This window comes from Muscardinus avellanarius (assembly GCF_963383645.1).
Source record: "Muscardinus avellanarius genome assembly, chromosome: 7".
Taxonomy (NCBI): domain Eukaryota; kingdom Metazoa; phylum Chordata; class Mammalia; order Rodentia; family Gliridae; genus Muscardinus; species Muscardinus avellanarius.
In genome coordinates, this window is record NC_137793.1 from 26632003 (window position 1) to 26647581 (window position 15579).

Genomic DNA, 15579 nt, shown 5'->3' on the forward strand with positions numbered 1-15579 from the left:
CATCCTTCTTCACCCAGAGGGGTGTGGCCCTGGCAGGGGGACAGATGCTTGGGCCAGGGGCCAGTCAGCAGGGCTTTAAGGGAATGCTTGGTGGTGTGATAGTAGATGGTCATTCCTGGCTCTTAGAGGATCATCAGATGTCATATGTGGAAATATTTTTTTAGGGCTTCATTTTCTTTAGTTTCACTTTTTTCTGATGAGGATGACTCCCACTTCAAACTCAGGAGCTACACTTCTGTAAGCTTTGACTGCTTTCAGCCCACACCCCTCTTCTGCCTGTGTTTCAGTGACCCTGAGTCCTATGTTTCTCTCATTTCTCTGGGAGCAACCCTCTAGCCAACTATGGGAGAGGTGTTTTAAACCTCGCTGCACAGGTGTGGATTGGCACGGCCCGTGGACTCCTTGCCAGTGCCCACAAACACTTCCTCGCCTCACAGGCTGCAGTCCTGCAGTCCCCAAACCCCTGCCTGGAGCCTTGGGAGACTGGACTCCATGCCTGGAGGCATCCCACTCAGCTTGCATTTGGAGTCTCTACCACTTTCCTACAGCGTTCTGGCCTTTAAATATGTCTTCAGTTTTCTTGCTTGTTAATGGTTTTCTCCATTTTCTATGTTTTTGTGGATTCATAACTAATTCTAAAATCCCTTTATCATCCTTTGTTGGTATCTGGAATGGCGGAAGAGATCACTGCATGCACCTCGGCCTGCCCTCTCTACCTGCAACTCTCACAGGGCAGAGATGTGAAAACTAAGAAAAGGAGAAGCCAGGCTCAACCTTTAAAGTGCTAAGTATGGCTTAAGCTGCCCCCATACATTCTAAGTTTGGCTTAAGCTTCTCCTTGTGTAGTGACCTACCCCAAAGTGCAAACAAGGCAGCTTGTCCAAGCCGCTGAGGTTCACACTCTGCTCAGGTGAGATGGATGGTGCTGTAACCATCAGGCAGTGGCTGTGCCTCCCTTCCCTTCCCTTCCCTTCCCTTTCCCCTTCCCCTTCCCCTTCCCTTTCCTTCCCTTCCCTTCCTTTCCCTTCCCTTCCCTTCCCTCCATGCAGGGAACTTTCTTTCTGGGATGCAACTATAATCCACCCCTGTGATGGAGCAGACATCCTGAGCTCCATCAGGAGCTGTTTGGTCCAGACTGCTGCACAATTCTAGAATTGTCAATAGACATGACTGTGATATGTATAACTATATTGTTGTGATTCTATTTCTTAAAGGGAGCATTTATTTTTCTGGGCAGCATCACTTTGGGAACCGGGCGCAGCCCACCCCATGCTGGAACACTACGTGTGGCGATCATCTTCCCCCAGGCTCCACAGTTTGGCCTTGTACAGAGTGATGTCGTTGTAGACCCTGAAGTGGTTCAGCCTGTGGTCGCTGCGTTCTGGGTTGACCTAGAGAGGAGAACGCCCACCTTCTGGTTGTTCCAGGACACCCTCCGCCCTTCCCCTGATTGTTCTAGGCTGGGTCCCATGCCTGCTCCTCCCCCTCGTTCTTCCAGGTGGACACTGTGCCCTCCTTCTGGTTGGCTGCAGGCTGGGCCCCGCAGCCTCCCCCTGGTTGTTCCAGGCTGGACCCTGCACCCTCCCCATAGTTGGTCTAGGCTGGCCCATGACCTTGCTCTGGTTGGTTCATGGTTGGTGCCCTCCCTCCAATTGTGCCAGGCTGGACCTCATGCTCTCCTCTGCTCCTCCCTACACATCACAGCACCCAGCCAGCCACAATTATCCAGCAGTTACTACGTGCCATGCACTGTCCGAGGCACTTTACAAATACTTCACTCACTCCTCCTAACAGCACTGTATGTGGGGACTGCAATGCCTCTGTCTTGTGGCAAGGGAACTGAGTCAGAAAACGGCACAGACCCTTGCCCAAGGCGCACAGCCAGTGGGTCCCAGGCCAGCCTGGCCCTCTGCTCTCCTGGCCACCGCCTGGCCTGCCACCTCTTCCTGGCACCGAGGGCCAGAGCCGCACTCACCAAGGGCTCCGAGTCCCACCCGATCTCCTGACTCTCAGTCTGGGTCTCTGGGTATTTCTTCCGTGGCCCCTGAGCAGCGTGGTGAATGAGATTCAGAAACCTGGCTGGGAGACAGGGCACGAGTCAGGCAGTGGCCAGAAAGTGGACTAATAGGAGTGGCGCTTACTCAGGCCGCGGGTTCCTTGGGCAGAGTGAGCTGGCCTCTGGCCTGGGCCTCCAGCCAGGGTGCCTGGACCTTCACTCGTCTGTCAGTCAACAGGCTGAGTACTAAGTGCTTTGTTCTAGGCAGCACTGAGCGAGGCAGACACTGGCCTTCTCCTATGAAGCATGGGGGAGGGGATGGGGCGTAGGACATTTGTGCATGAGAGGGGACCCGGCTGTGGCAGGCCGTGGTCCACACTGAGGAAAGGAGCAGCTGGAGGGTGCTGGGCAGGGAGAGGCCTTGCTGATCCCAGCAGCCTCCCTGAGCCTTTCTGCACTGCACAGGCCCTCCCCTGGCCTCTCCCCTGACCTGCCTCTCAGCCTGTGAGCACCAGTCTCAGTGACTCGTCCCCAACTCCACTGTCCGAGGCAGGGGCCGGCTTTCCCTGCTGTTACCACATCAGCCTGCACCCTGCTCTGCTGTCCAGGTGCTCACAGGCCCGCTTCTGTACCTCTTCTTCACTGCACCTGGAGCTCCCACCCAGCCCCAGCCCTCTGACCACCCACCGGAATCATGCAACAATAGCAACTAGCATTTCCCAAGCACCGTGTAGCAGATACAGTTCTAAGCACTGTGTCATTCTGTTTACTTCTCCTAACAACCCTAAGAAATGGGCTCAAAATATTAAAAAAAAATAAACACCTGGCCCAAGCCACACAGTTAATGAATGGCAGAACCAGGATTCAAACTTAGTTAGCATGATCTCAGAACCCATTGTATGTAACACCTGAATGCTTTCTCGGTGAATAAATGTGATGGTGTAAGAGTGCTGTGAGGGCCACCCCCCTCCCCTTATAGAATTAAGACATTAGGATATAGAATTAAGTAAGAGTTGTTTTGAACTTAAGACTTGTTTTGATGTTAAGAGTTGTTTTTGAAGTTTGAAATGTTTTTGAAGTGTTTTTAAGTGTTCTGATGTTACAAATATTTTTCTTTGAGTTCTGAGTCTGTCACACCCCTTTATCTATAAGTAAACATCTGGCTTTTACAGCCATGCCCTGAGGTCAGCTTAGTGACCAGGCACGTACCCTGCACAAGAGAGAAACCGCTCTTTGGTGGGCTGTGGCGTGGGGAATTAACCTTTAAGTCTATTTGCTGTGATTCAAATTGTAATGTGCCTTCTTTAAAATCATTGGCTGTACTTGTTTACCTTTTTATTCTATTGGCTGTACCCCAATGTTAACGCCCCCTCTGGGGCTATAAATGTAAAGCCTGAAATGTGCTCGAGGTCTCGCTCTGACCACTTGCCTGCGTGCTTGTGAAAGAGACTTGACCCTGGCATGCCAGTTTCTGCTGAGCTGCAATAAACTCTGCCTGTGATTTGCATCCTCTGGTGAGTTCTCTGTTATTTGAGGTGGGGGCATCTCTCGGACCCTAACAATGGTAAGACCATTAGAGGCATTTTGTTGGCTTGACAGCTAATGAACGGGCATTAGGGGTGAATATGCCAGTCTCTTGTGAGCTTGGTTAGTATGAATCCAGTTTCCAGGATCATAGCAGAAGACCCTGATGTAACACTACCCCGAGTTCTCTCCGGCTAGCTGCCTCTCTGCTCCTTCTCACAGTATTCCCAGCACTTACCATCTGCAGGTTCCTCTAGGTTATCATGCCAAGACATGGGCTTTCTGGTGATTGTGTGAACTAGAGAAAAACAGCATCACAGCTCACATTAGAACATAAGCCCCTGCCTCTAAGACTCCCCTTAAACCAGGCACCCATAGAACATGTATATGGCACATCCCAGGTTCTATGCTGGGTGCTGGGAACAAAGTCAACAAGACCCTGGGACCCACAGCCTAGAGCACGCTGTCCAGCACAGCGGCTGCTAGCCACAAACAGCTGCTTGATTTATTTCCATTTATTTGATAATACTGGCAATTGAGCCTGAGTGCTCTATGACTGAGCTACTTCCCCAGCCATTTATTTATTTATTTATTTATTTATTTATTTATTTATTTATTTATTTTTTGAGGCAAAGTCTCCCTAAGTTGCCTGGGTTCTCCTTGAACTTATCACCATTCTGCCTCTGCCTCCCAGGTCACCGGTTGAATTTGACTGAAATTAAACACAATTTAATGTTCAGTTCCTCAATTACTCTAGCTGCATTGCAAGATCTTAGTAGCCAGGTGGGGTTGATGGGTGCAGTTGGAGCTCGGCACAGACACAGAAAGTCCTCTTGACAGCGCGTTTCCAGGAGGCAGACAGGCTGGGCAGCCAAGCCAGGTCAGCTAGACGGTGCTGTGCACAGGAAGACAGAGCCCACGAACCACCCTGCAGCTCTGAGCCCCGGATTCCGGGCTGCAGGAGTGAGGACGGAGGAGGTTCCTCTTCCCCGGGCTCCGGCCACATTCATGGCAATGGATTTGATGTAAAGTTAAGCGAGGTCAGGAGAGGGAGGCAGTGGAGAGGCGGGAGGAGGCGCAAGCACACTAAGATGTGTGCATTTATGTCACTCTGCGCGCTATTACAACTCTATTAGCAAAGCCTCGTTCATATAGAGGACAGTAAGCAAACCGGTGAGCAGGGAGAAGCCTCAGCGCCTGTCAAGTCCTTCGCCTTCACCCAAGAACAGAGGAAGGGGCAGGTCGGGTGCATGGAGAAAAAGCGGCCCAGTGACTAGCAGGTGCATGGGGCGCTGGGGAGACAGGAGGCCGGTTCCCAGAGCTGGACCTGGGAGAGGGCTGGGCCCCTGCAGTAACAGGAGAGGTGGGAGGGGACCCGGTGGCCTTTAGGGGGCGCAGACGTCTCCGGACGGGAGGAAATGGCGCTGGACCTGCGCGGTGAGAGGAGGAGGCATTGCCGCCCAGAATCCACCCCTCCGGACTCTGCAGAGGACGTCTAGGTCAGTACTAATCCGGAGGAAAACACTTTAGCGGATGAAAGGAAACCAAAGTGCAAACAACCAGAACAAATCCCTGCAGAACAAAACTACCACAGAAGCGAAAGAAGTAAAAAGCCACCCGGTTTGCGCCCAAGTGTAGCGCGGTGGGCGCGCCCTCGGGTCCCGCCGCCGCCTCACCCTTGCGCAGCGGGTTCACGTGGTACTGCGTGTAGAGCCGCTGCGTCCGCAGCTCGCGCAGGTACAGCTCGCGCAAGATCTGGTTCTGGTGGACCTCGTCCTGCACTGCCACCTTCTCCTTCTGGTGTCCGGCTGAGCCTGGCTGTGCTGGTCCTGGCATCCTGGGTGCGGGTCCAGAGCCTCTGCCGTCTCCTGGCAACGGCGTCCCACTCTTTCTCCAGGCAACCGCGGCGGGTTGGACAGCGCCTGGGCTTCACCCTCCCTGCCCAGCCCCCACCTCTCAGGGCTCTGTTTAAGGCGCCCTACTCACCTGGGTCCTAGCCAGTCCTTTCCTAAAACAGATTTAGGGAGGAGTAGGGAACCTTTCCCACTTTAAAGTAGATCCCCAGAATGAAACCCCTCTATGGCTGTTCCACAAAACAAACAAAAATCAAACCAACCAAACAAAAGCCCGAAAACAACGGAGGGAGGTTTCGTTTCTGAAAAATCGTTCTCACCAGAGTGACAACATGGAATCACTCTCTCCTAGTTCTACGCAAGCTGGTGACATTTTAGTTTATTTTCAAATTTTAATTGTGGTAAAAATAAACATGGTAGAATATTTCCCACCTTAGCCATTCTTAAGTAAGTCATTCATGGGTGTTAAACACTTCACACCCAGAGCTCTTTCACACCCTTGAAAACATCTTCATTTTCAGCTGCCTCCAGCCCCTGGCACCCAGCCCTTCACTTTCTGTTTCCATGAATTAAGCCCAGCTAGACTCCTTACATGATAGAGTTCACTTGGAAAGATACAAACACAGGCCCGGGTGCTTTGCTCTTCCCTCCAGGACTTCACTTACTCGTTCATTTATGCATGTTTCTGGTGTGTGTAGTGTTACGGTTTGGGGAGAAGATCAATTTCCCCCAACCAAACCACACACACACACAAAACCAAAACAGAAAACCGAGGGTTCTTGTGCTGAGCTAAGGATAAATACACAGTAGTCCAGACTCTTGCTGAAGATTTAAAGAAGTTTATTAAAAAGATAGAAATACAGAAGACAGTTAAAGCCCTATGCCATTCAGAAATGGCAGGGGTGGTGGTGGTTCAAAGGAAATCACCCCAAATCCCTGCATGCCCAGCGTTCTTAACAGGACCAAGTCTTTGGCAGGTCCTTTGGTATGTAGATATTCTGCCCTATCTCTAACCCAGGTGTTCTGCTCTGTCTCCAATCCATCCATATCTGCCCCTTCTGGGGCAGGGGGCAGCTCTGTCTCAGGCACAGACCCCCACACCTTTTGTTACATTCCAAAATGTGTTAAGGATTTCCTCACATCCTTGAGGAACCTTGCCTCCCTTTAGAAATGTAAGAAGGCCCTTTTTCCTGAGAAACTTTGCTTCTCTTTAGAAATGTAAAAAGGCCCTTTTCCTTGAAGCTCCTGGCTTTTTTTTTTTTTACACTCTCAAAGATATATTTTTAAAATTGGAATCTTTTCCCAATACTAGTACGTTAATACATTTTGAAGCCTCTTCCCAATACTGGTACATTTAGGTCAGGGACATGGGATTAGGCATGTTAGTTCTGTGCACATTTCTGCAGATCCCTGAGTCCAGCAAGCTATTTCATAGTTCCTTGGTTTGGTGCCTGCTGCTCCTGCTCCTTTCCCTCCGGAAATCTGGAGAATGCCTACCCAGTCGTTATATGAGTTCCCAGGTAATCTTTCAGAAGCCTTTCTAAACTCTAGAGCCCAGTCCTGTTTCTCTTTGTGCCTTGCTCTACCCCACATTGGTAGTTATTTGCTAAATGCCTTTGTTAGGGCTAAGTTGCTTGACAACAGAAATGCACCTGACTCATCTCTGCACAGCAGGCCCTGGCACAGTCTGGTAGATGTGTGTGGCCAGTGTTTGCTGGCTGGGTGCCTGTGGGGTCCTTCTGCCCATGTTATTGTATGAGCCTTTACATCATTCAGGACGCAGTCGTACAGATGCTGGCTGAGCTGAACAATGGCCTTTGTTTCTTGTCTCTGGGTCAGGCCTGTGACCTATGGCCTCAAACAGCTCCTGAAACCTTTATGACTACCCGAGGCTAAAATGGAAAGGAACCAGCATTCTTCCAAGAAGCCACAATTAGCTTGACGACATGAAGTGAGGCTGTGTTTGTGAACTGCTGCCTGACCTTCTTCAGCCTGAGACCAGTCCTCTGGCAGCCTGGACCACTCCACTCATGGAGATGTAGAGAAAAGGGGGAGAATATCTGCAGCTTTGATTTCTCTGCCCAAAACTCACATTCTGCTCTGTCCCCATCCAACTCAGTGACAGCCTTCTGCTTGTAAGTTGCCAATGTTCTTCCCAACTCTACTGTTACTAACAGGAGACAGGAATCATCCAGTCCTGGAGACTGTGTACTGGGAAATTGTGGAGAGTAGAGAAAGGCAATGAATGGCCTGAGACCTCACCCTTCTTACTTAATGCCCTCAGGGGGGCTGATTTATCTCAAAATCTCTATGTTTTCTCAAGTAGGACCAACATGAAGAGACTAAGCCAACAGAAAAACCAACTGGTGGCTAGGTGCTAGGCCCGGGTCCCTCGAGCTGTTAGACAAGGTCCCAGTGAGAGGAGGGCTCCTGCGAGGCAGGGGGATGGCGACTACACTCACATTGACCCTGTTTGGTATTCTGTGTCCTAACTGTATTGTTAATCAAGCCAAATGATGTGGGTGGTCTTAATGAGACACACTATTCTTTGCATATAAAGATGTTACAGGAAAAAGAGTATTAAGAAACTGGGAATTGCTCAGTCCCAAATAGTAAGAATCTGACTGGTAGAAACTGAAAAAACTACAATTGTTTATAGATGCTGAGTCTTTGGGGAAACGCCTAACGTGATGCCTGCAAAATTAATTAGGAAGCGCCTGTCAGGACCTGAGTAGTGGCAATCAAGATAAAAGGATGCCAGCCTATATCATTAAAGAGCGTCCATGTTTGCCATTTCAAGGAGCCAGAGCTAATCAATACATAGCCCTCCTCACCCTTTATTGGAATAATAAGGATAGAGAATGGATAGTAAGGGTTAAGGGAAAATGGGTTTGGGCACGAAAATAGACTTTTATGGAGAGGTTAGATAGGCAGGGACTTTCTTGGTGCCTGCTTACAAAAGCACAAAAGAATTCTTTTAGTAAACAACTCAATTAGGTGTAGACATTGTATGTTAGAGAAATAGAATTATGTTTAGTGTGGGTCTGATGGTTAGGCTTGAATAAGTTAATAGAATACCTAGTGGTTAAAATAGCAATAAAATTAGCAGTTAATTTTAGGAGTGGAGACAGTAAGTCTAGCACTTAGTAGTTAGGATAGAGGATAGGGATAAGTTTAGTTAAAGTTTATTATATGTGATGGAGAGATTGGAAAGGAAGGGCCAGCCCCCCCTTTGGTGTTTTCTGACCAAGGATCAAAAGAACTTATTGAGGAAATAATTAAACAGGTTGTATTATGTATGTATGTATGTATGTATGTATGTATGTATGTATGTATTTATTTGCAGTACTAGGGATGGAACCCATGGGCATTCTACCTCCAAACTACACCCCCAGACCTATTTTTTATTCTTTATTTTGAAACAGGGTCTCACTGATTTGCAAAAGGGCCTCACTAAGTAGCTGAGGCTGTCTGTGAATCATGATCCTCTGGTCTCAGCCTCCCAAATGTTAGGATTACAAGCATGCACCACCACACCCAGCTTAAACAGGTTTTATGAAAAAATAAATAGTATACTCTGTATTTTGAAATATGAAACAAAATTAAGATGCTTTGTGCCTTTCGAAGGTTTTTTTTTTATAATTTTGGTGTGTGGTTTTTTTTAATGCAAAAGTCCCTTGTACTTTCTGTATTTTTTGTCTAGCCTCAGGTTTTAATGTGCTCTGCAGCAATGCAGAATTACATTGTTAGTTAGGTTAATATTAGAATAGAATTGATATTTGTGGCTAGGTAACCAGAATGAATTGTATGATGTTAATTTGGATAATTTGGGGTGTTTTTTCAACCACGGTATCGGAATATGATCTCATCTGGGCAAGTCAAACTGTTCCAGACAGAGCGGAAAATGTACCCAGGTGTGCTGAGGAATTTGTGTAAAAATATGTTTTGTCAAAAGTTGTTAATGCCAAATACTTCCATTTAAAACATATAAAAATAAAGCAATGGCTCTGAATGGCAGAGCCACACCTCTGGATCCTCTGAGAACGGCTGTCTCTCATTTCTTCGTGCACCGACTCCTCACCTACCTCCGAGAACCCCTGACTTGGCTGGAACAGGTCTCCTGCAAACTAGAAAAGTAATAGAAAATGTGACACCATTTATATCAGCAGCAAACTATTATCTGGGAGTCACCCTAGACTTGTCCACATGTGTGTGAGCTTCTGGACTCTAATCTATGCATTCATCTATTTGTCTCTTCTTGTTCCAATACAGCATCATCAATATTATAATAATTAAATTATAATTTAATAGGTAAGCCCTGATGTGTGATAGGAATTTCTTCCCAAGAGAGTCTTGGCTATTTCTTAGTCCTTTGCACTTATAAATTATGATCAACTTGTCAACTTCCCTAAAATATACTGGGGATTTGATGGAGATTTTATTGAATCTATACATCCAGTGGAGAGCATTTCCTAAAAATATCACTTGATCCTCACATGCTATCAGCTCGGTGGATCTGGACCTAGTCCTGCCTTCTAGGCTCTACCACCTTTCATGCCATGCAGTGGAGGCAGCCCTCTGAGAGGCCAGCCTTCAGGCTGTGAGGATGCAAGGGAGGTCTTTACCTCTGCTTGTAGGAGGCATTTCCCAAGGGCACTGTGGTTCCTCTGGCTGAAATTGGGCAAAGTGATAGCTGAGCTGGTGACCGATAGCAGGCATCATCCCTGTCATCTACCCAGGACTAAAGGCCCATCATGAGCATCATCCCTGTCATCTACCCAGGACTGAAGGCCCATCATGAGCATCATCCCTGCCATCTACCCAGGACTGAAGGCCCATCATGAGCATCATCCCTGCCATCTACCCAGGACTGAAGGCCCATCATGAGCATCACCCCTGCCATCTACCCAGGACTGAAGGCCCATCACAAGGTGTGCACACCTGCTCTCTGGTCCAGCGAGGAGACCACCACCCTACCTCCCAGGGAGGTAGTCCCTGTGCCCAGGTTTAGGAGTGATCATGGAAGACAGCAAAGAGAAGAAGAGGGGCTATTCCTGGAATAGCACGAAGTCCTGCTGCTCATCAGCAAAGGTGGAGCCAAGGATTGAGAAAGAGTTAAGGGCTGGGGGCCCAGGAGAGCAGTGGGATTAGAAAGGTGGAAAGAAGTGACTCCCAGTCTATTTAATTCACTACATTTTCCAAAAGAGGAGGGCAGTGAAGGCCAGAGGAGGGAACTGCATGGGCAGACAGTGGAGGCATAGTGGGTGGGCTAGAACTTGGGCAAAGGGGGAGTGTGGGGTCGAAGTGGCTCAGAGCCCCAAGGCAGCCTGACTCTCCCCCCATGCTCCTGGGCAGCATCTTGTAAGGTGCTTTGGCACAAGACTTGACTTTGTACAGTTTATCTCCTGATCCCTGTGCCCCCAGACTTTGTTTCCTGACTCTCCAACACGCTGACCTCATTTATTTCCATTCTTCCAGTTGGTCTGCCTGTGCCAACATTACTCTCAGTCCTCCCCAAACACAAAGCTCAGGGGACTCACTGGGGCAGAAGGCAGCGTTTGCTGCTCTTCTCCAGAGAATGCCCAGACACCCTGTCCTTCTTCCGGACTCCGCCAATGCCGTCTTCTCAGAAGGACTTGCAAGCACCTGAGATGTTCTCTGCAGACTGCACCCTGGACCAAGATCCCACTCCCTCTCAAGGTTCATCTGAATCTTTACCCTTAGAAGATGGCTAATTTATGTATGACCTAAGAATCTTAGAATACCAGTAAGTTTCTGGAAAGCACATTGGGAAAGAGAAAAGGGAGAGAGGGAGAGAGGGAGAGAGGGAGAGGGGGAGAGGGAGGGAGGGAGGGAGGGAGGGAGGGAGAGAGAGAGAGAGAGAGAGAGAGAGAGAGAGAGAGAGAGAGAGAGAGAGAGAAAGAGAAACTATTAGTGGGAATATAAGTTTGAAAAGCTCTGGCTGCATCTGAAGTCCTAGAAGAATTTACTTGAGGTGTTTGGCACCTGTGTTGGGGACTGAGGATCTTAGAGGGCCATATCACAGTGCAGACAGCAATCAACATGCAGCCCAAAAAACCGTGGAGGACTTAGGACAAACCACGTGGGCCATGTGACCCCAGAGGCTGGAAGTCAGGAGTCTGTGGTTCCTGTTCCTGTTATTAGCCACAGAGACCTCCTGCCCAGGCAGAACCCTCCAGACTTCTCTATTCTCCATGGTTCCCCATTTCCAGGACTTTCTCCCTTAACTGAAGCTCTGCCACATGAGCACTTGCAACTCTGACAGGCAAAGACCATGATTTATTTTCCTAAGTGCCAATGAGATGCAGCCATGCAGAAGCATAAATGCCTCTCTTTTAAAGTCTTCTTTGATAGGCTACACTTTTTGAAAAAGAACCATGGGTTTCTTGGTTCTATCGAGAATATTTGTAGATTTTTCAGAAGCATAATGATATGAGAGTAGACAAATCAACAGACTGTTCCTTTGATCCTGTCTGATGAGGTTTATTAGACAAAAATGTATGTGGTACAATTTCAGATATTGCAGGATGCAAAATTTCCTAGATCACTGGTCTCCTATCATGTAAATATTTTAAAAACTCCAATGACCTTGCCTCAATTTAGGCCACAAAGAAAAAATAAAATAAAAGCACAGGGAGAGGACCTAAGTAGCAGGATTATAAAAAGCACATCTTTAAAATATGTCACTGGGCGTGGTGGTGCATGCTTGTAATCCCTGCGCTTGGGAGGCTGAGACAGGAGGATCGCACAGGTTCGAAGCTAGCTGCACTGGCTTAAGAGACCCTATTTCCAAATAAAAAGTGTAAAATAGGTCTGGGAGTGTATCCCTGAGGTAGAAGGGCTTCCAGGAACCCCAGTACCACCAAAAATAAATAAATAAATAAATAAATAAATAAATAAATAAATAAATAAATAAAAATAAAATAAAATATGTGACCATTACAGGTGGGTGCCCTGCTCAGTTGCAGTCTGGGTCACAATAGGTCTTTGGGGTCACAGAAGCCCTTGGATGTTTTGTCATTGGAGGTTGGCCAAATTTCCAAATTATTGCCCTTGTTAGGACTGTGACAGAACTGGAATGGCCTCCTAAAAACTCACGCATTGGCTGTGGGGCCGTGTTCAGAAGTGAGATGACTGAGCATGAGAGCTCTGGCCTTGTCAGGAGACAAGTCCATTCATAGGAGTTGGAATTTGACTTACTGGGTGGTGACTCCGGCAGGTGAGGCATGGCTGGAGAAAGTGGCCCACTGGGGATTCAGCCTTGGAATTGTTTATGTCCCTGGTCTCTTCTGTTTCTGCATACTTCCTGGCTGCCATGATCCAAGCAGCTTCCCTCTGGCATGTCACACTAGTTTGCACTGAGATGTTTCTGCTCGGGAGCCACCGGCCATGGAGTTCGTGTGTCTCCTCCCCAAAGTTCTTGGCAGGGACTTTGGTCACTGCCATAAAAAATGCCGACCGCCACGCTGTGTCCATGGAGTAGGGATGAGGGAGGAGGGGAGGGGAATCTCTAAATCCCTCCCCTGCCTGGTGCTCGTCAAGTTAGATTATTTCTAAAGAATGTAATGCAGGGAATTATCAACGACTCTTTTGTGGCCATGCAGTTGTTCCCAGTATATTTGTCCTGTAATTCATTAACCTGGCTCCACACGGAAATTGGCTCCGGCCACATTAATGTCCACTGTTGTGAACACCAGTGCCCTGGCTAACGCTGCTGGGCTTGGTGTGCTGTATCTACTGCAGCAGGTTAGCATGGCCTCCGCTGCACTGTAGACAGACGTGAATTTATCAAATGAATGCTTTTACGTGCTCTTAGTAGACATCACATAAGATCAGACACAATTCACACAGAATGAATGAATGCACTGAAAGTACTTAAAGTGCTGTCCTAAAACTATATATAAGCCCCTCTGTTTTGTCATATTATCCTTGAGAGAACTGGAGCATCACACATTCCATGGAAAGACATGCTGGTACATTAGTTGGAGAAATAGAACCATTTGAACAAAGTGGTAAAAGGGTAGACACCTGTTGAAGTCCCGAGCAGAACACAGGGCTCCGGAAGACAGGAGGCAAACCCTGTGCAGTGTCAGGGCCACTGTGTCAGGGACCCCCTAGTTTGTGGCATGCTGAGCATACCTTCCAAAGAAAACATAAATGATCTCATCTCACAATTTTCATTTCAGAAAAAAATTGCAACACTCTGAAAGACTTGATTTGGTTCTGGAAGCATATGTTTGGTTGGGGAAACCTTTGGTTCATTCACTGGATGACAAAAAAGGTCAAGCTTAAGTATCCCAAAGCAGAGGAGCCCCACAATCTGCTCATGCTACTGGAGTCCTTTCCCCATCGCACACTGTGCTAGCCCAGATGACTGGAGAGAGCAGAGCCAAAGGACAAGTGTGCAGGGAAACTACAGTTGAGCCGACCAGAGGTACATTCTAGAATGGCTCTGGGCCTGGTGAGGCCACGCATCTGACCGAGGGCCACCAAGGGACATGTATCTGGGTATGCAATGAGTAGGTACACTCCTGGGGACTCTTCAGGTGAGACCAGGATGCCCCAAAAACCAGGCTTCTGTGTGTGGACTGGGGTAAAGAGGAAGGTAGACGGGGAGGATGCATGCCTCCACGAACCCACATTTGTCTTCACGGTTCCTGTCTGGAGGCTCCTGGACACCAAATGTGACCTCACGAGGGAACTGAACCTGTAGCCTGGGCGAGGAGAAGCAGGGAGGGGAGCCTGCAGTGAGCCGCTCTCCTGTGGTAGTGTTCTCATGAGGTCAAGTGTCGCTTTCAAGCACGACACCGGAGACGATCTTCTTCGGACTCTATTATCCCAGGCTCTTACATACTCCTCTCCTCTCTGCTCCCCGCTCCCCGCTTATATATCCCAAGCAGCCAATCAGCCTCAGATCACTCGCTCCATGCAAAATTAGTTCATTTGTTACAAACAGTGGTATGTTGTGTTCCCGTGCGCCCCATGCTCCAGTTACCGGACTTCCTGAAAGTTGTTTACTGCTTAATGGGCCTAACAGAGCTTCCGCTCGGCGCTATTTTTAGGTCTTCGAGCTAGCAGGCAATGGGTGGGGCTCTTCACAGTCAAGTGGGTTGGGCTCGGGAGGCCAGCTGGGACACAGTGCTCCAGGCCAGCCTGTCACACATGCCACCGAGGTATGACCGGTCAGGAGCTGTGGCCTGGCCAGCATGTGCCCCGGGAGGGTAGTTGGGCTGCAGGCAGCCTGACCCTAAGCCTCCTGTGCCCAGCAGTCCCCTACAGCCCTGCCAGGGTCCCTCTCTGAAGAGTGAAGCAAGAGGACTGCAGACCTTACACTCAAAGCCAGTAGACAGAATAGCTTCTTTTATTGTGTTGTGAACACTTTTAAAGAACACATGTTTCTTTTTTCTTTCTGATTTCATACCCCCTTCCTCAGGCTCCAAAGTGGCCGTTAGTCTCGCTGAGCCCCAGGAGCACTCTTCAGGGGATGCCTTGCGTTGCTGGGATCTGCCTGGACTTCATCGTCACTACTGGATTCATATCTGCTACTGTCTGGGAGCCAGGCTTTCCACATGGCAATGGTGTTTGACAATTTTGGCAGCAGGACCTGAAGTGAAAAGTCACATTTCTGCTGGTGCAACGTGAGCCAGTTTCCCAAGCCCTTCCAGACGCCCCTCCTCTCACAGAGCCTCAGCGCTGGGGTGGATGCACCCTGGGGTCTCTGCAGCAGGAAGGCCTCTTCCCCACACTCCAGGCTTGAGATTGGGGTGAGTAATTCCCATGGAAAGAAGGCCTCCTGGGGAGTGCATCCCAGGGGCCCAGTTATCTGAGGGGGAGGACCTGGGGCAGCCCTGCAGACCCTCCAGACTCCAGAACCAGGTGAGCATCCGTGTGGATGAACCCAGTAGTGCAGGTGTGGCAGAGTAAGGCCTGACCTGCAGCACACGGTTGCCTCACAGGGCCAAGACCTCCACAGTGTACCCGCTCCTCAGGTCCTGTCCCCCATCCACCCGGGAAATGAAGCCAGTGATGGCGGCCCCACACCATGTGGAGGGAAATGCAACCTCCTGGTCAGAGGCCAGGTTAGCGTGACCTTCTATCGACACCAGGTGGTGACGGTGACACGTTGTTTTGCCTATTTAGAGCCTTTCTACTTGTTCTTAGGTGACAGAATTTTTTTTTTCATGG

At 48.9% G+C, this 15579-nt stretch overlaps 2 protein-coding genes across 2 annotated transcripts in view; one reads left to right on the forward strand and one right to left on the reverse strand.

Moving 5' to 3' along the window:
• Positions 1 to 15579, forward strand: part of LOC308265016 (olfactory receptor 2G6-like) — a gene marked incomplete at both ends in the record, with an annotated part of 658093 nt that overhangs the window by 153048 nt on the left and 489466 nt on the right. The gene's annotated exons all lie outside the window — the stretch shown is intronic.
• On the reverse strand, positions 1281 to 5356 carry LOC308265522 (cilia- and flagella-associated protein 144; the record flags this gene model as incomplete). The annotated part of the gene is made up of 4 exons (XM_080699320.1): positions 1281 to 1391; positions 1976 to 2079; positions 3759 to 3818; positions 5197 to 5356. 4 exons carry the CDS (start codon positions 5354 to 5356, stop codon positions 1281 to 1283), a joined length of 435 nt encoding a protein of 144 aa, XP_080555446.1.